The 21,485-nt window shown below is 37.4% G+C and overlaps 1 protein-coding gene and 1 pseudogene across 2 annotated transcripts in view; one reads left to right on the top strand and one right to left on the bottom strand.

Annotated features, from left to right (window-relative positions):
* LOC138308281 (zinc finger CCCH domain-containing protein 13-like) overlaps positions 1 to 5,474 on the bottom strand; it is a 32,422-nt gene extending 26,948 nt beyond the window's left edge. For both annotated transcript variants that reach the window (XM_069249272.1, XM_069249273.1), the window contains exons 1-6: positions 5,148 to 5,474; positions 2,844 to 2,968; positions 2,137 to 2,360; positions 1,754 to 1,869; positions 1,392 to 1,468; positions 1,020 to 1,112 (exon numbers count right to left, since the gene is read on the bottom strand). In XM_069249272.1, coding sequence (XP_069105373.1) covers positions 1,020 to 1,112; positions 1,392 to 1,468; positions 1,754 to 1,869; positions 2,137 to 2,360; positions 2,844 to 2,968; positions 5,148 to 5,285 — 773 coding nt within the window. In that variant the 5' untranslated portion in view covers positions 5,286 to 5,474. The remainder of the gene's footprint in view (positions 1 to 1,019; positions 1,113 to 1,391; positions 1,469 to 1,753; positions 1,870 to 2,136; positions 2,361 to 2,843; positions 2,969 to 5,147) is intronic.
* Positions 5,475 to 12,537: 7,063 nt separating this feature from the next.
* Positions 12,538 to 18,328, top strand: LOC138308129 (sodium-coupled monocarboxylate transporter 1-like; annotated as a pseudogene).
* Positions 18,329 to 21,485: the final 3,157 nt, after the last annotated feature.

Raw genomic sequence — 21,485 nt, 5'->3', positions numbered from 1 at the left:
TAAAGGGGATAGGCTACACACAGAGAATAGACAGTAAAGGGGATAGGCTACACACAGAGAATTGACAGTAAAGGGGATAGGCTACATACAGAGAATAGACAGTAAAGGGGATAGGCTACATACAGAGAATAGACAGTATAGGGGATAGGCTACATACAGAGAATTGACAGTATAGGGGATAGGCTACATACAGAGAATAGACAGTGTAGGGTATAGGCTTACTAGAATAGACAGTAAAGGGGATAGGCTACACACAGAGAATAGACAGTAAAGGGGATAGGCTACATACAGAGAATTGACAGTATAGGGGATAGGCTACATACAGAGAATTGACAGTATAGGGGATAGGCTACATACAGAGAATTGACAGTATAGGGGATAGGCTACATACAGAGAATAGACAGTAAAGGGGATAGGCTACATACAGAGAATAGACAGTGTAGGGGATAGGCTACATACAGAGAATAGACAGTGTAGGGGATAGGCTACATACAGAGAATAGACAGTAAAGGGGATAGGCTACACACAGAGAATAGACAGTGTAGGGGATAGGCTACATACAGAGAATAGACAGTATAGGGGATAGGCTACATACAGAGAATAGACAGTATAGGGGATAGGCTACATACAGAGAATAGACAGTGTAGGGGATAGGCTACATACAGAGAATTGACAGTATAGGGGATAGGCTACACACAGAGAATAGACAGTAAAGGGGATAGGCTACATACAGAGAATAGACAGTAAAGGGGATAGGCTACACACAGAGAATAGACAGTAAAGGGGATAGGCTACATACAGAGAATAGACAGTAAAGGGGATAGGCTACATACAGAGAATAGACAGTGTAGGGGATAGGCTTACTAGAATAGACAGTATACATGTAGGGTATAGGCTACACACAGAGAATTGACAGTATAGGGGATAGGGTATAGGCCTATCGAAATGGACAGTATAGGCCTACCAGATTAAACAGTATAGGGGATAGGCCTACCAGACGGTATAGGGGATAGGCCTACCTTTTGACCTTTTCCTTAGGACTCGGAGACAAATTCTTCACTTTATGAGCAGGTGATTTGGATGTCTTGTGTTTTTTCTTGTCCTTTTTCTTGCTGTTAAGTTTAACATTTGTATATGATTTAGATATCTATTAATAATATCAATTTTAAAGGTAAAATCATTTTGTTTGTGCATACAGTCTTACAGAATTGAAATGGATGTTCAAAGTAATATGTTGAATTACTAATTAGTATTCAGCAGGATAAAGAAACTTGTAAACAGCTCTGATTAACTACGAAGAAGTTGATTGCAGTAATCTTCTAAATTTTCTTATTTCAAAAAGGGACAATTTCCCTCAAAACTTAAATTAGTCAATAAGGAATGTACTTTACCTTGGTGACTTGGCCATCTTTTTGTGTGACCTCCCATGTTCCATATTACTACCCCCATCACTGTCACTGCTGCTGATCTGTAAACACAGTACAGGATAAATCGTGCAAATCAAAAAGTATTGGCTTCAATCAATTCAAATCAGTTTATCTATGCAATGAAAGGACTGATGAACAAGTAAATCTTCAGAATTTTTATCTTTCATTTATAGAGTTATGCACCAATAACAGAACACAAGAAAACGCTAAATTTAAACACAGCAATATTTAACCACCCTATTTTGATACAAAAAACACCAAAATTTCCCCGAAAAAATAAAAAAAAATATCTCAATTTACAGTATTATACAGATTTATCATGTTACCGCTCTCTCGATATGTAGATTCTCTCGGACATCATCTGTATCCTCTAACTGACTAAGTTCCTGTCTAAGCTTCTGTCTTTGCCTTACCAGCTCCAACTCCTTCTTATAGTCCAGGCCTGAACAAAAACGTTAATGTAAATGTGATATAAATTGCTATTCATTCATTTTGGTTATCAAATATTTGATGAAAAATTGTCTATGAAATAATATACTGCAAAAGACACTAACAATGTAGCCACTACATTATCTACCTATATTTGATTGTCAGGGTTAACATATGAATACATTAGGTTAAACTATCAATACATTACTGAATTATTGAAGTTTTACTAATGTTCTGGATGTAACCATGGATCAAGGTTACAATCGGATTGAATACCAACCAGTTAGTGACTCAGCTTCCTGATCATGAGCCCATGAATTAGAACTGTCACTGTCAAGGTCGCTGTCCCCTCCTCTGGAAGCTTTGACAATGGCAGACTTTATCTTCTCCTTTCTGGATTTACGCTTCTTCCTTTCCACAGACTCGTTGTCACTGTGGTCGCTTGATCGTTCCCTTCGACCTTTGCCCCTTGACCTTGGCTCATCTGAGCTGTCATCATCTCTCCTAGGAAAAAATTAATGAATAATATATAGCTAGGTCATTACGTATTACACATGTACACTATCGAATGTGATGTGAAGGTATCTAGTCAGGGATTAATTTGAAACCTTGTTGCATTACTTATGTTCTCAGTTTCTTTGAAATATACACATGCAAGATATAAAGTACAGGTAGTTACAATTAGCAGTCAGGCCGCTGTTCGTGATGGTGATCATGAAGACCCCATTAAAACAAGCCACACCTGTGAATTACCTACAAATTAAACTTACCAGGTATAAACCAAATGTATGATTAAAAAAACATACATAACTTATCAATATCAGTTTAAATTGTGTAATGTGTAAATTGCTTTGGTGAATAAAGACTAGTCTAGCGTTGTATATTAGTAGCAGTTTGGTTTGGTTTGTTTAGTTTTACGTCCTATTAACAGCCATTAGTAGCAGTGTTATCCATTCTATCAACATATTTTATGATTATTTTACTTACTTTGAAGATTTTCCCTTCTTGAATGATCCATGAGCAAATTTACATTTTGGTCCAAATGGACAGTCCTCGTTCTGTAACCAGTAACGACACTTCTCTTGTGTACTGGAATAGTAGCGTTCCCTCCTCTGACAAATAAAATAGGAAACATGTATGTACAGTCAGTAAGACACTTCTCCTGTGTGCTGGAATAGTAGCGATCCCTCTTCTGACAAATAAAATAGGAATCATAATATATAATACAATGGAAGAGAAATTTACAAGCAATAAACCCTAAGATGTTGATATTTGATATTGGTATTTATGAGCCTAGTGGTACAATTAACTCTTTCCATACTTGGTATTTGTTCTGCATTCCGTACCAGAATTAGTGAAATAATCTTATGAATTATTTAAAACCAGTACATCAAGATTTTATTTTGATATTGTAATCTGGAGCCAAAGTGCAACAAACCCCCATTTTGTTGATGACATAAAAAACTGAAACATGTCAAAATGTGAGAAGTAATGGGCTGATTTAACCAGGGTGTCTGAAGTTGATCAGGTCCGGTAGCACGCTATATCAGGCTAAAGCTGCAATATTGTAGCTCAAAAGACTTATAGACAGAAAATGGTGTCGTCTTTAGAGCTACAATTGGTGCCTATTACCGCTAATGGAGCAAATTAATGATTATGCAAACCTTATATAAATTATTTGTTTGCATTTTATCGTACTTGTTTGGTATCGCTTACATACTAGGCAATAAAACTGAACCACATAAAATATCAAATTCTCATCGAGGCATCATTTTTTTACATATTACATATGAAGATCTTTCTGAAGGGAATTTATACGGCGAGTCCACAAATTGTGAATTTGACGTCTTGTAAGCTGTACGGTAGATATTAAGAATGGTAGTTATGTTTGTTTTGGACAAAAATAACATGTAAATGCATGTATACGCATAAAATAATCGGAAACCTACAAAAAAGTATGAAAAACTATGCCCAAGTGATTTTCGGAAGCAGTGCTCCACTACGACACATAGGAACCAATCCGTACCCAGCCGAAAGGTATAGTAGGCCGGGTACGTATATTTGTTCTATATCAGGCTATAGAGCTAGATTCGACTATATAGCCAAATCTGACAACACATATAGTAGACAAATGTAAACAAAAGTGGCATACTTGGTCACAAAATCAGCGTACACATCAGAAATTGAATGACGAATCTTGAGAATTTGCAAAACGAAATATTTTTGTCTTCCAAGATCATTTCTGGTGATTTCTTAAAAATCTGTTGTTTCATTTTTTGGTACTTGCATCCATTTCTCCTCATGTTCTGATGAAAAAGATATAAAATTCAAATTTCCCATTTGAAATATAGCCACATATTTTGTTGTGTATGTGCCGGCTATAGCACTTTTTGCACATCATGGTCAATTACATACTTGCACGGATCTGGATGCTACAAGCGCACCTGTGGCCTAAATCTTCATCAGGTGGATGCTTATATGCAGACAACACAACAACGCCAAATTGGTTCGCCTCACTATAGTTTTGTTACGGGGGACTAGTGATAATTGATATTAAAAATGCTCCACCGCCGACAGAGCGTAAATGATATTCATCATTTGAACAATAATTGGCATTTAATCGTGTATATATATGCCTAATTAGCACAAAAATGACATAAAATAATTTAGTTCGCCTATGGTGCATGCGCAATCATTACTTCATTCCATATAGGATATAGTGCCCCGGAATTTTTTCGGGATGCAATTAATTATTTTTCATATTTTTAACTTGAAGTAAAATAAGAAGCTCAAACTTTTCAATGGTGGTAATGGTGTAAAGTAAGTAACTTTTGTAACTGAAGAAAAATACTAAATCGTCTGTTCCTGTTTTTGATAGTGAAAATATACCATTTGTTAGCGGTGGAGCATCTTTAAATAATTGCAACGATGGAATTTTAAAAAGTCGCCTGCAAATAAACAAGTAGGCAAATGCAAACATTATTCATATCACTGACTTACATGTTTCGTCATCCATGCTTTCATACTGCAAGAGAACAATGTGACCAGACCTCACCTGTTTGTTTACATTTGTCCACTATAATCTAGCTATGTAGCCAGTTTAGGGTGCTATCGAACCTGACGATTTTTCTCTGGGCCGATTTATTCAGCTCGTGTAGGCAAATCCCTATCTAAACTTTTACATAAGTAGACTAAAATAATATCTAAAATGTGAGATTTTTGTCGGGATCACAGAAAACTCAAGCCACTATTTTTTTTGTAAACCTAATTCAAACAGATTTGGTTTCCTACATCGGATTCCTCGGTGTATGACGGTTTTCTTGCAGCACCAGGTCCCAACCGTTCGAACACGCTCGGTTTTCGCCTCTCGCCTTCGTCTGGAACAGATTTCCCTGCATCTACCGTAACCTTGCGCTTTGCTTTACTCATGATGCGTGATGCATTTACCGACAATTTTCATTTCTACAATAACAACAGCCGCATGCAGGTCGCCATCTTTAACGCTTTTACCGGAACAAGGAAATCGTGACTAAACACAAACTAGGTGTCGATCAATAAGATCCGGATCGAGACATAACATGGTGTGAAGAAACGCTCACAGATAATTCTTAAAATTGTTGAATAAAAGAAGCAACTAAAGATATTTCATTTTTATCTATTTATCTCCTGATTTATTCAATTATCTTTTTTTAACTAAATTCATTTTTATACTTGTTTATCTATTTATCAGCCATTCTCTTTCTTCAAGCGGCGTTCTACGCATGATTTTAGATTAGGCCTTTTTCATCATTTCAACTAGGTGTAACCAGGGGGGGGGGGGCAAACATGTAATTTTCGCCGAGTGAAATGTTCTAAAAAATGCACATTTGAAAGAAAAAAGGGTCCTCCTGCATATTTTTCGTACTTCATTTTAGAAAATTTTCCGCTGCGCGGCGCGTTTCCTAAAACTTTCAAGCACGTAATGTTCAAACCTTTAATAATGAATATTCAATACACACAAATTGGACTAAAATGTCCATCAAGGGATTATACTATTTGAAAAAATGTCTCTTAAAAGATGAATTTGTTTATATGTCTTATTTTGCGCTACACAATAATGTGCCGATGGTGTGATTCCGGTATGTTCAGATCGAGCAGGGTTACATGTACAATGTATATATATAATGGTATGACGACATCCACAATTATCATTTTTAAATGCAGGTAACTTTATATCGAAAAATTTGCTGTGTTAAGAACGTTTTAAAATCATCAAAATATATCGTAAAACCCATCTCAGTCATTTTAAATCGTAATATTTTTTCGGGCGATACCCCCGGACCCCAAGACTTCGGCGCTCGCACGATAATCTGCGTATTCATTAATTTCCTGTTAGCGACGCCACTGTCTATAGATGTGTACAACGATTATAGGTTATGATATATGAAAAAAAATATAAAGTATCTCCTGTGGGTGCGGGGCACGCAGGGGGGGTTTACAAAATACTGAGGATATTTGCCCCCCCCCCCCCCCCCATCAAAATCGTTTTACATTCCCGTTCTGAAAGAAAAGAGACAATTGTCCATTCATTCCATATTTCAAAAAAAAACTCTCACTTGAACAAGAACCCTGATAGGAATGTTCACATGTGGACACTTGTTTTCAAATCAAAATCTGAAATATATATACAGTACGGACTTACTGATTCAAAACTCTGTTTTGCCTTTTAAAGTAAGAGAAAATATAATACTTTACGAAAAGGTATAATTACATAATAAATAATTTAATAATCTGGTTTCACTTAAAATTCCCTGTTAGTTCAAATAAAACATTTCTTACTTTAAAGAGCAATAGTTTTGTTAGTTTTCTGCATATGAAATGTTTTCAAAATTTCAAATTAAAAAAAAAACGGTGCAAATTATTCTGTCTTCATCAAAGAAATTGCATACATTTTTTGTAGATCATCAATAATTAAACATGTCAATTTCAAATATTGTATTTTTGTGATCTAACATGTACAAATACACAAGGAATCTAGCATTTGTTTATCAACAAATTCACAATCTCCTTCCATATTCCAACATAATCCCCCATCCCCCCTAATGAATCAGTGGTAAAAATATGAAGTAATGGATGAGTATAACAATTTTGACCATTTTGCTGTTCACTTATTGATAAACAAATTATATTGCACGAAGATTCAGTGTATGTCAGCTACATATTGTTTGCGATTAAAAAAATGGTATTTCTGCCACCTTGCTTATGTCAGATGCCAAAGGATGAATATTGAAATACCTATGGTCCTAACTAAATTATAAATGGAATGTTGAAGTCAAAATCACAATTTTGCAGTTTCTTCCTGCGAATCTTTGATGTGTGAATTTAATTTCTGAAATCTGCTATAAAGTAAAGAAGTAGGTAACCATGACCTATGAAAGCATTTGTACTATTTGCCATTATAATTAAATAATTTTGCTGAAATCGTTTTTTTAAAACATTTCAGCTCGAGATAATGTTTAGCACCGCATAATCTTCTGACATGATCTGCTAACGATGATTACACCCTAGTGAGGTTCACATGGTAACGGGGTCAATTAGGTCAATAAATGGTGCCATGCATGTGTTCACTATTAGCATATTCTAGTTTTTTCAAGCGTACAAAGATTTTTTTTAGAATTTATATTTGATTTGTGAAGAAACCTTAAGCACTGTACTCACACCCACGTCTGTTTCCCCATTCCATACACGATAAAGTTTGGGAAAGTTGGCTCCCCTAAATAGAATCCATCCATAAGTAAAATCATGTACATATCAGATTTAATGTAAGTTCAAAGAAAACGTAAAACACATGTAATATATTAAACAAGAGGCCCATGGGCCTTAACGGTCATCTGACTCAATGCACAAAACAACAAAGTCACAGTATAAAGTATTGATATTAATATAAACAATACAAGGAACTCCTTAGTTGAATATGTAAATTTCTGAAATAGGTAAATATCATTTGTTGAACAAACTTGTTAGCCCTTCATCCATATATGGTTGTAACCCATTCACGGATTAATATAAAGAGGAGTGAGATTTTAAAGCCAAATTTCAGCAAAGCTTCCATTTCGGACATCCGCCGTACTATCCCCATGGGTCTTAGCTCGGTCCTTTATAAATTATGATTGTCCTCACCTAAAGTTCCCCCTTCTGAATCAATTAAAACCCCTATAGACCAATTTTCACTGAGATCGGAGACTGAAACCTGAAAACAGGAAGTGGGCCAGTGGTCATCTTGGAATACCAAAATCTTTATGCAAATGTTTGCATGTTGTTCGGCATCAATTTAAACCCCTATAGACCATTTTTCATTGAGATCGGAGACCGAAATCTGAAAACAGGAAGTGGGCCAGCTAAAATTATGAAAATTTGCCCTTTTGGGGCCCTACCCCTCACCCCCTAAGGGTCGGACCAGACTCATTTATATAAAATACGATTGTCCTTCTCCAATGATGTTTCACACCAAATATGGATGAAATTCATCCAAGGATGAAGGAGGAGTAGGATTTAAAAGCTTAAATTAAGAAAATTTCCCCCTTTTGCGCCCCGCCCCTCTGCCCCTAGGGGTCGGACCTATCTCATTTATATAAAAATGATTGTTCTTCCCCAATGATATTTTACACTTAATATAGTTGAAATTCAATCAAGGATGAAGAAGGAGTAGGATTTTAAAGCTAAAATTAAGAAAATTTACCCTTTTTGGGCCCCATCCCTCAGCCCCTAGGGGTCGGACCAGGCTCATTTATATAAAATATGATTGTCCTTCCCCAATAATGTGGATGAAATCCATCCAAGGATGAAAGAGGAGTAGGATTTTAAAGCTTAAATTATGAAAATTTGCCCTTCGGTTTTTACTATGGTTACCAGACCAACAAAAACCCGTCAATGGAAAACTACCTTTTCGGGAACCGTCACCTGCTTCTAGTGTGACGTCATGTTACTATATCTATATTTACAGTGCTCCAGTGTTGTGTGGACGGACGTATTTCAGTGTGACGTCATGTTACTATATATATTTACAGTGCGGCATTAAGAGTGTTGTGTGGACGGACGTATTTCAGTGTGACGTCATGTTACTATATCTATATTTACAGTGAGGTATTAAGAGTGTTGTGTGGACGGACGGACGTATTTCAGTGTGACGTCATGTTACTATATCTATATTTACAGTGAGGTATTAAGAGTGTTGTGTGGACGGACGTATTTCAGTATGACGTCATGTTACTATATCTATATTTACAGTGAGGTATTAAGAGTGTTGTGTGGACGGACGTATTTCAGTATGACGTCATGTTACTATATCTATATTTACAGTGCGGCATTAAGAGTGTTGTGTGGACGGACGTATTTCAGTATGACGTCATGTTACTATATCTATATTTACAGTGAGGCATTAAGAGTGTTGTGTGGACGGACGTCATGTTCTTATATATTACAGTGGGCTTAGTGTTGTTGACGGACGTATTTCAGTGTGCGTCATGTTACTATATCTATATTTACAGGAGGCATTAAGAGTGTTGTGTGGACGGACGTATTTCAGTGTGACGTCATGTTACTATATATATATTTACAGTGAGGCATTAAGAGTGTTGTGTGGACGGACGTATTTCAGTATGACGTCATGTTACTATATCTATATTTACAGTGAGGCATTAAGAGTGTTGTGTGGACGGACGTATTTCAGTGTGGCGTCATGTTACTATATCTATATTTACAGGGAGGTATTAAGAGTGTTGTGTGGAGGACGTATTTCATATGACGTCATGTTACTATATCTATATTTACAGGGAGGTATTAAGAGTGTTGTGTGGACGGACGTATTTCAGTATGACGTCATGTTACTATATCTATATTTACAGTGAGGCATTAAGAGTGTTGTGTGGACGGACGTATTTCAGCATGACGTCATGTTACTATATCTATATTTACAGGGAGGTATTAAGAGTGTTGTGTTGACGGACGTATTTTAGCATGACGTCATGTTACTATATCTATATTTACAGTGAGGCATTAAGAGTGTTGTGTGGACGGACGTATTTCAGTGTGGCGTCATGTTACTATATATCTATATTTACAGGGAGGTATTAAGAGTGTTGTGTGGACGGACGTATTTCAGCATGACGTCATGTTACTATATCTATATTTACAGTGAGGATTAAGAGTGTTGTGTGGACGGACGTATTTCAGTATGACGTCATGTTACTATATCTATATTTACAGTGAGGCATTAAGAGTGTTGTGTGGGACGGACGTATTTCAGTGTGACGTCATGTTACTATATCTATATTTACAGTGAGGTATTAAGAGTGTTGTGTGGACGGACGTATTTCAGTATGACGTCATGTTACTATATCTATATTTACAGTGAGGTATTAAGAGTGTTGTGTGGACGGACGTATTTCAGTGTGACGTCATGTTACTATATCTATATTTACAGTGCGGTATTAGGAGTGTTGTGTGGACGGACGTATTTCAGTGTGACGTCATGTTACTATATCTATATTTACAGTGAGGTATTAAGAGTGTTGTGTGGACGGACGTATTTCAGTGTGACGTCATGTTACTATATCTATATTTACAGTGAGGTATTAAGAGTGTTGTGTGGACGGACGTATTTCAGTATGGCGTCATGTTACTATATCTACATTTACAGTGAGGTATTAAGAGTGTTGTGTGGACGGACGTATTTCAGTATGACGTCATGTTACTATATCTATATTTACAGTGCGGCATTAAGAGTGTTGTGTGGACGGACGTATTTCAGTATGACGTCATGTTACTATATCTATATTTACAGTGAGAACCTAAGAGTGTTGTGTGGAGGGACGTATTTCAGTGTGACGTCATGTTGCTATATATATTTTACAGTGCGGCATTAGGAGTGTTGTGTGTGGACGGACGTATTTCAGTGTGGCGTCATGTTACTATATCTATATTTACAGTGCGGCATTAAGAGTGTTGTGTGGAGGGACGTATTTCAGTGTGACGTCATGTTACTATATATATTTACAGTGCGGCATTAAGAGAGTTGTGTGGACGGACGTATTTCAGTGTGACGTCATGTTACTTTATCTATATTTACAGTGAGAAACTAAGAGTGTTGTGTGGAGGGACGTATTTCAGTGTGACGTCATGTTGCTATATATATTTTACAGTGCGGCATTAGGAGTGTTGTGTGGACGGACGTATTTCAGTGTGGCGTCATGTTACTATATCTATATTTACAGTGCGGCATTAAGAGTGTTGTGTGGACGGACGTATTTCAGTGTGACGTCATGTTACTATATATATATTTACAGTGCGGCATTAGGAGTGTTGTGTGGACGGACGTATTTCAGTGTGACGTCATGTTACTACACCTATATTTACAGGGAGGTATTAAGAGTGTTGTGTGGACGGACGTATTTCAGTGTGACGTCATGTTACTACATCTATATTTACAGTGAGGTATTAAGAGTGTTGTGTGGACGGACGTATTTCAGTATGACGTCATGTTACTATATCTATATTTTACAGTGAGGTATTAAGAGTGTTGTGTGGACGGACGTATTTCAGTATGACGTCATGTTACTATATCTATATTTACAGTGCGGCATTAAGAGTGTTGTGTGGACGGACGTATTTCAGTATGACGTCATGTTACTATATCTATATTTACAGTGAGAAACTAAGAGTGTTGTGTGGAGGGACGTATTTCAGTGTGACGTCATGTTGCTATATATATATTTACAGTGCGGCATTAGGAGTGTTGTGTGGACGGACGTATTTCAGTGTGGCGTCATGTTACTATATCTATATTTACAGTGAGGCATTAAGAGTGTTGTGTGGACGGACGTATTTCTGTGTGACGTCATGTTACTATATATATTTACAGTGAGGCATTAAGAGTGTTGTGTGGACGGACGTATTTCAGTATGACGTCATGTTACTATATCTATATTTACAGTGAGGCATTAAGAGTGTTGTGTGGACGGACGTATTTCAGTGTGGCGTCATGTTACTATATCTATATTTACAGTGAGGCATTAAGAGTGTTGTGTGGACGGACTTATTTCAGTATGCCGTCATGTTACTATATCTATATTTACAGTGAGGCATTAAGAGTGTTGTGTGGACGGACGTATTTCAGTATGACGTCATGTTACTATATCTATATTTACAGTGAGGTATTAAGAGTGTTGTGTGGACGGACCTATTTCAGTGTGACGTCATGTTACTATATATATTTACAGTGCGGCATTAGGAGTGTTGTGTGGACGGACGTATTTCAGTGTGACGTCATGTTACTATATCTATATTTACAGTGAGAAACTAAGAGTGTTGTGTGGAGGGACGTATTTCAGTGTGACGTCATGTTACTATATATATTTACAGTGCGGCATTAAGAGTGTTGTGTGGACGGACGTATTTCAGTGTGGCGTCATGTTACTATATCTATATTTACAGTGAGGTATTAAGAGTGTTGTTTGGACAGTTGTATTTCAGTGTGGCGTCATGTTACTATATATATATTTCCAGGGAGATATTAAGAGTGTTGTTTGAACAGTTGTATTTCAGTGTGGCGTTATGTTACTATATCTATATTTACAGGGAGGTATTAAGAGTGTTGTGTGAACGGACGTATTTCCAAATATTTAAAGCGATAAAACGAGTCATAATGACACTTCCTACTACTCGACACTTTCTGGATGACCAAGCACTTAATATTCGCAGTCACGCATACCATTTGTATTACTTTTTTTTCCCCAAAGTCATTTTCCATTATAAGTTTGATGATACTGAATATAGAGCGACTACAGTTAAACACAGTGCAAATATAATGAATGAATACATTAAGGACACATGGTTTATGAATTATGAAAATACGAAGATCTGGTACAGATTTTAAAGACAAAAAATGTCGTTACGAGTAAAAAATCTTGAATATGAATATGGGGATTTGCCGTTGATTTTTAGAAATCGAAACTTAGAAGAAGAGATAAATATCAGAAATTATTAACGGAAATTAGTAGTAGAGATTTACACATTGACTTCCCTTTCTACACGGTTACTAATGCGCGGACGACACAGTTTTAAAGGTTATTTAGATACTGAAGTCTTCGCAAACATCGATTCGATACGGATCGATTTTCTTTTACCTTAAAACTTCTATGTATTAAAGTGTTTTATCAAGCAGTGTATTTTTGTTTACTTTGTTTAAGGTTTGTTTGTTTGTATGTTTTATTAACGTCCTATTAACAGCTATGGTCATGTAAGGACGGCCTCCCATGTATGCGGTGTGTTGCGTGTATGTTGTGCGAGGTGAGTGTACTGGGAGACTGCGGTATGTTCGTGTTGTGTCTTCTTGTATAGTGGAACTGTTGCCCTTTTTATAGTGCTATATCACTGAAGCATGCCGCCGAAGACACCAAGCAACACCCCCCACCCGGTCACATTATACTGACAACGGGCGAACCAGTCGTCCCACTCCCTGTATGCTGAACGCTAAGCAGGAGCAGAAACTACCACTTTTATAAACTTTGGTGTGTCTCGGCCAGGGGACAGAACCCAGAGCCTTCCTCACAGGGGCGAACGCTCAACTCAAGGCCAAAAGTGAGGCGGTGCCAAGGGAGGCATTAGGAAAGATAAAGTCAGTTAGGAAGAAGAGAAAAGATAAGATTCTAAATTTAGTCGCCTTTTACGATCATGCAATAGGGGCAGCAGGTACAATTCTAACGCCCTACCTGCAGGGCCACCTTTGTTTTAAGGTCATTCTGCTTACAAATAGCCCTGACAGTTATACACCACATCATACTGGGATATTTCGGGATCCTGATGTAGTTGTACTACAACAGTGTAGAATGTGAACCTGTCCAAGGTCGATACGTAGTGACCTTCAATCAGGTAACTACACATCCAAATTTAGTCTTCGTGTAAGCTAAAGATGAGAAAATGGCAAAAATAATATTTTTGAAGATCTATTGGTAAAACATTTCTACTTAATATGTTTCAAAAATATTTTCGTTCTATTTATCTCCAATGATAAGTCTCATGCGATTGTTGCCATTTTGGTAACGTCGTTGGTGTTTCATGTCTTGCGGTCGTTTTGGTGTAAAGTAAAGTTAACAATTCTGCTGATAGATCGTGCCTTACTTCGCGTTGGACGCGTTACGATCACTCCCCGGACTCTCTGGTGTCTTTATCAACTGTTTGTTTAGTGGAACTCTCAGGTATGTATAGTTTACAAAATTATATTTATATATTTTGCCATTTACGATACATATACATCCTCATTAGCATTCCTTCATTAATTTATGCCCAAGATCTTTAGGTTATTTATACTTCAAAGGGTTAACTTTATTTTGTGTGTGTGTGTGTGATTATCCTTCGTAAAATATTATTTATAGTAATTAATGTGCATCGTTGTATTAGGAAAATATCATTTCTTTATCGGATGTTTTCTATCACATTATTTAATAATAATCGAACTATACTAATTACATCATTATTGTTATAATAATTACACCTCCTGGCACGTTATTAATTGTAAGCACCATTTCCTCTTGGATCAACGCTTTATCTGCTAACTCTAGATCTGTTGAGGATATCCTTGGTGACTATATTAACATATTTTGCCATTTTATCCAGTCCTTACGTACGGAATGTTAGTGGCTGGGTTAGCATACGCCATTACATCGATGGCCGGTTCCATTATACAGGTAAAATTTCAACAAATAATAAATTTAAAGTTTCTTTAATTTTATCATAGCTCACAGAAGTGATGTCAACGATTGTAAGTCAGATACAACGTGATTTTTACAAAGGTATCAATGTAGGATAAGAATTACTGGAAGAAGCAGTAAATATAGGACAGAGCAGTAATTCCAAAATGTTGAATGTCAAGGGGATCAGCTCCTTTCTCAAATCACGAACAAACCTGTCTATTATTGACAGACAAAAATGGTCACATATAGCAAAATGCACATATAGGACGTAGATGTGTGTTTTATACACATATACACTAAATCCTGTACTAGCAACCAATTGTAAGACTACTCAATATCTTAATTAGAATCTTTCTAATTATGTTACAAATATCGGATAAAAACATTTATTCTTGTGCTTCAGGTGGTTTGATATAAATGTTTTACAATATAATAATGGACATCAAAAATTAAAATCATACCCTGAAATGTGTTTGCTATGATAAGAAGATTGGAATATTTGTATAACATGCAGATGGCTGGCGTGGCGTTCGGAGCGTGTGGTGGACCTCTGGCTGGATTTTACTTCCTTGGTGGAATGGTACCGAAAGCAAACTTCATAGTAAGTGACATCATTTACTGTACACACAAAATGTACGGGGTTCAGAATAGCGTTTAAGGTTGGGTGAGTTTTATTTACTTATAGAAAATCCATGTTCCTGTGTTAGATAGTTCTGATCAAGGCAACATACCTTGAAATACATAATACATTGCTTACATGACCTTGGCTCTTAGAAGGGTGTTGAATTAGTAAAACCAAAACCAAATACATACCTGTTACGTCACGAAATGCATCGAGACATCATTCAAAGCGATGTCGTCCAAAAGCAAAGATAGAAGTAATAGTTTTAGCAAATAAATGGAATGAAATAGATATGTTGGATATGACGGTTAACGATTTAGATTAACATTACATTGCATCATATCTTTAGGACGTTAAATTAAATGATATTGTGTACGTTATAAATATACAAAGTTATTTATAACATTAAAAATATTTGAATGTAATAGTTAAAAACATTTATTTTTAATCCAGGAAGCATTTATTGGTTCTATGACAGCCCTAGTCTTCAATCTGTGGATAGTATTAAGTCCAATTTCATGGGAGGCGCCCGGTAAAGTTGGTCGAAAATCCTACTAGTGGCTGTTTCCTAGGTAACGGCACGGGGACAACAATGGGTCCATCAATTAATAGCACTGTAGAGGACAACCTAACATCGCAGGGATTACTCCAGTACGTACAAGATCTCGTGATAACTTGGGAATTGCGTAGAAGGTCCTCATTGTGGCATCTATTCACTGCACGAGTAATTGTTAATAGTTTAAAAGGAGCGGCTCAATGTGATTTATATATAGTATTAAATAGGGCTCTGTCACTCAGCTGACGGAGCATTCTTCTATGTCTCAGTAGGTTGAGCTCTAGTTTTCCACACCGGCAATCTGATTAAAATACAGATCCTTATTATCACTACGTTTGATATGAGGATCTGACAACATCCCATTAGGGATCACGTCAGGATGACCTATGGAAATGGCCAATCAAATTGGTACTGCCAGAATCTTGACTGGGGTCGAACTAGTTTCAAAAAGCTGTCCAAATTATTTTCATGTACGTAGTAATCTTGCCCAAAGTGCACAATAATGCTAAATGTGTATGCTTACTGGGACGAAATGGCGTTAACAATTGACGTAGAAATGTGTAGAAAATGTATTTGATCTGGAGTACACGTGGTAAAAGGTCATCCGAACGTGACCCCATATGGGATATTGTCAGATCCTATATTGAACGGAGTGGTTATAAGGATCTGTATTTCAATCAGATTGTCACACCTGAGACCCGGATTCGATTCCTGGTCGGGGCACACAACAGGAATCATATGTTTATTTTCCTTGTTCTTGTACAGTTGCAAGAACAGTATGTATTGTTCTGCAAAATATACTTTTTTATAATATAAAACAGCAACGATAAAATAGAATCAGGATGTACTTCTTTTTTTATGAAACACGTTATGTTTTTCTCGATTTTTAAATATTTATTGATGTTGCAGATCAGAGGAGGGTTTTTTTCCTGTACGATATTTCCTATACGTGGTACGGGCTTATCGGGTTCTCCTTGACCCTCCTTATTGGAATTGCTGTCAGCGCATGCACAAGTAGATTTCTATAATTGTGTAGTTCTGCCTGTGGCTGCAGTAAGGAAATGACATTTAAACGCCACTGGTTGTCTTTCTGAATCATATAATTAAAAAAAAAAGTTTTCTCCGTTTTTTTGTTGTTTTGAAAACACTCACTTAATATTTAAGATATACATTTGTATGCTCTAGGTCGGAAACAAAATAGTTTAAAAGTGTATTTTATGATGAATTTCATAGGGAGTGATGATGATGAGCCTGTGGAGCCACACTAAATAATTCCCGTCGCCAGAAAACTTCTGGGGACAGAAGAGACTAATACAATAACACAAACAGAGGAAAAAGTAAGTAACGTTTAAATAAAACGGTTAATAAAATGTTTTAATAATTGAAGATGTATGTATTTGCAACGCAAAACAATGACTGCAACAGCTATACTATAGAATAGTGTGATACGATTATTCCGGAACATGTTGTCATTTGCTTTATATACTTCATAGAGGTTACCTTCCATTATATTTGCATGTGTTTCGGATCATCAATCTGCTTCATTTTGATCAGTTGATCGCCATACACGTCGTACTGTTTCCTGTTCAAAGACAGACTCTTGTGATTTTGAACATATTTTATTTTTCTTCGAATACGCTTTCATGATGTTTTTTTTTTAAATTTTTTTTCCTGATTTTACAATTCATGAGCTTTTATTGATATGAAAGTAAATTAATTTGCAGTAATTAAGGTAATTTACATTGGTCAATTTTGTATTGACTTGGTCAATTCGATAACCTACAAACGTAACGCATATAACCAGGAATCCATCTTGAATTGGCTTTTGATATAAGTAATCAATCAAGTACCTGTTATTGAATTAAATGACTTTACTTTCCATTGTGTCTCGCGCAGATGTAATTCGACAAAATGAGTTATCGTTAATGTTGTACATTATTTAACTTGGTTTATCCCAATTAACATCACCAACTAATTTGAAAAAAAAATATTCAAAACAGTCACAATTATCTCCAAAGCAAACTATCATTCTGGCAAATATTTTTCTTGGCCATATCTGTGCCGAAGGCGGCAAAATTTTGGTACATTCAGTGTGATGTTAGAAAGAAGCAAGTAACAGTTACATTGCAGGAAGAAAAATATAATTTCATAAACTTAGTCGCCTCATTGCAGTGCCAGCCCATATTAAACTAATTTACCAGTGGTATTGCAGATCTATTGTAATACCTAAAACGATACAATAATGGACACTTCCATAGACGCTCCATGTCCCTCTGGGGAAAGTAGACCACCATCAAAGAGAAGACGTGTTGAGAGTAGTGAATCATCCTGCGAAAAGACACCGAGATGTATCGTCCATATTGAGCTTTCTGCAACCTCAGTGACATTTATCAGCCTCTGTGCCTGTATTGAAGAGAATAACCACATCTTTCAAAGTCAGCGCATAATGCAGCAGGATGAAGAAGACATCGTTGTCTGGGCTTTTGATCCTGATGTACTGATACCCATTGTCTCTTCCATACATACAGTACAGAACACTCTGGAATCTGTCTCCTCTTGGAGTTGAACGAGGAGTTTCAATTTTTTTCTGTAGATTTCCCATCTGCCGAGGTCAACTGGTAGGCAGTTCCATCGCAAATTTAGGATTTTATCCTTTCTCTTCTTCCTAACTGACTTAATCCTTCCTAATGCCTCCCTTGGCACCGCCTCACTTTTGGCCTTCAGTTGAGCGTTCGCCCGATGAGGAAGGCTCTGGGTTCTGTCCCCTGGCCGAGACAAACCAAAGTCTATAAAAGTGGTAGTTTCTGCTCCTGTTTAGCGCTCAGCATACAGGGAGTGGGACGACTGGTTCGCCCGTTGTCAGTATAATGTGACCGGTTGGGGTGTGTGTGCTTGGTGTCTTCGGCGGCATGCTTCAGTGACATAGCACTATAAAAAGGGCAACAGTTCCACTATACAAGAAGACAATACATGAATATACCGCAGTCTCCCAAAACATGCACCTCGCACAAAATACACGCAACACACCACATACATGGGAGGCCGTCCTTACATGACCATAGCTGTTAATAGGACGTTAATTAATCAAGCAAACAAACAAACAAACAAACAAATCATCGCAGATCAAGATGACAGTTCTGCCCTGGAGTTTGCTGGCATTAGTTGGACTACTCCAGACAGTACACAGGAGACTAATGAACTATGTCTTGTTCTCATCATTTGCAAGGAACAACTTCCAGTCAGGCGGTTTCCTGGTACTTGGACCCTTGATGATCAGTTTCTCATTACATCATCTTCTTTCGTGTTTCATGAACTTGACAGAATTGGGAGAATACATATCTGTGCTGAAGACAACGTCTGCTGTCGTTGACAACATGTCGAAAATCTTGCCACAAATCTGGCTGAAGTTTGCAGGTATTTCCTTCAAGATGTAGAAGTAGGCATTTCCATCATATACCACAAGTGTAGACTCAGGTACCGGAACTGAAGAATCTTCACATTCTTTGGTTAAATACTGGAACGATTTAGATTTGTCAGCTTTTGCAAGGAATCCGTCAGCTGTTCCTATGCTGAAGGGAAATGGGGTCAAAGGAAACGCCAAAAGTTCCTTCCAGTCCAGCTGCAAACCCTTGTTTTGTGACTTAAAAAGCAACTGGAAAGCAATGTTGCCCTGTTGCTTTTATTGGACCACCCTGCTGTTTGCAGTGGTCACTTTCATCTGCTTGTTCATATTGCCCAGGGTTTTCAGGTCCAGTCTCTTTATTGGTTCGAACAAGTTTTCTTTCTTCTCCAGTCTGTCTTTGATAAAGGTTTCCTTTGCCTCCTTTCCTGCAGCTTCTGCTCTCAGAACGTCATTTGCAATGTCTACTGTAGCTGCAGCACAAGATGAGAGTCTTATCAGCTTTTCATAATTTTCAACCATGAATGGACTGAGAAAGTTTTCTACAGCCTCTTGTGCCTTATTCACATACTTTTTAATTCCTCAAAATTTCTGCAAGGCGAACATCACGACGCGTTGTCCCACTTTGGTTGTCTGTCAGCATGTCAAGTGTGGTGTTGACATCACTGGTGTCTTCGGCGGCATGCTTCAGTGATATAGCACTATAAAAAGGGCAAAAGTTCCACTATACAAGAAGAACTATACTATATTCCGTCGAGCGGTACAAAGAACGGTTACAATCGACTGTTAAAATGTACTGTTATCGGAGTGACGTCACACCTACAATTCGTAACGTCAGTGCATTGTTTTGAGTCAATGGGTATAACAAAACAATTATCGACTGGATTTTTGGGCAAAAGATGATTTGTTGGACCCTCGAACAAATCATCTGTTGCCCTTAAAAACTGTTACTCTGTCAACAACTGTATACTGACGAATCTTTCTAATTGATTTTGAAAATATCGGGAATTTAGAGATAAATATTTAAATTCCTTCCGAAAAGAACAATGATCCTGTATTCAGAACATCACACAACAATACTGGCACTACAGTATACCTCTAAATTCCCTGTTGGTCCCTATTCTTTCTGCTTAAGGGGGTCAGAGCCAAAATTTATACAAACTATATTTGAGGATGTTTCTGGCCCAATTTGGTTACAATCCATGTCGAACTGTAGGATTTACCTCTATTTTCCATATTGAGCCCTGCCCCTGGAGGATCAGAGCCAAACTCTGTTTCCCTTCCCCAAGGATGTTTCTGCACTAATTTTGGTGCAATCCTTCGGGCCATGAAAAAACATGCACTAAAAGTGATATGGTGGTGTGCTTATTTTGAGCTATGGTTAATAAAAAGTAGCTCAAACCAAAGATAACGGTAACAACTATGTATTACGTCAAAACAATCATCATGGACAACAAACACAGCTACCAATTTTGGTTTATTAGTGCTCAGCATTAAGGATGCTTAACGCCGATTCGCCCGTTGTCAGTATAATGTGACCGGGTAGGATGTGTTGTGTGGTGTCTTTGGCGACATACTTTAGTGATATGACTTTTTTTGTTTGTTTGTTTGATTTATTAACGTCCTATTAACAGCTATGGTCATGTAAGGACGGCCTCCCATGTATGCGGTGTGTTGCGTGTATGTTGTGCGAGGTGAGTGTACTGGGAGACTGCGGTATGTTCGTGTTGTGTCTTCTTGTATAGTGGAACTGTTGCCCTTTTTATAGTGCTATATCACTGAAGCATGCCGCCGAAGACACCAAGCAACACACCCCACCCGGTCACATTATACTGACAACGGGCGAACCAGTCGTCCCACTCCCTGTATGCTGAACGCTAAGCAGGAGCAGAAACTACCACTTTTATAGACTTTGGTGTGTCTCGGCCAGGGGACAGAACCCAGAGCCTTCCTCACAGGGGCGAACGCTCAGCTCAAGGCCAAAAGTGAGGCGGTGCCAAGGGAGGCATTAGGAAAGATAAAGTCAGAAGAGAAAAGACAAGATCCTAAATTTAGTCGCCTTTTACGATCATGCAATAGGGGCAGCAGGTACAATTCTAACGCCCTACCTGCAGGGCCGTAGTGATATGACACTATAACAAAAGCTGTGTGAGAACAACATTGCCACTCTCTGGAATTTTGTTGACTTATTTCAGGTTCATTGTAATTTACCAATATCATAAAATGTAGCAATGTTACTTCAGTTCTCAGTCCATTGAGCCTCTTTCAATTATCAAAATTCAGCATTCTCCCCCTTTAAGTAATTGCTCATACACATTAGAAC

The sequence above is a fragment of the Argopecten irradians genome, chromosome 14 (assembly GCF_041381155.1).
Source record: "Argopecten irradians isolate NY chromosome 14, Ai_NY, whole genome shotgun sequence".
NCBI classification, from domain to species: domain Eukaryota; kingdom Metazoa; phylum Mollusca; class Bivalvia; order Pectinida; family Pectinidae; genus Argopecten; species Argopecten irradians.
The sequence above is the reverse complement of the archived record's forward strand: the minus strand, read 5'-3'. Positions and strand labels throughout refer to the sequence as shown.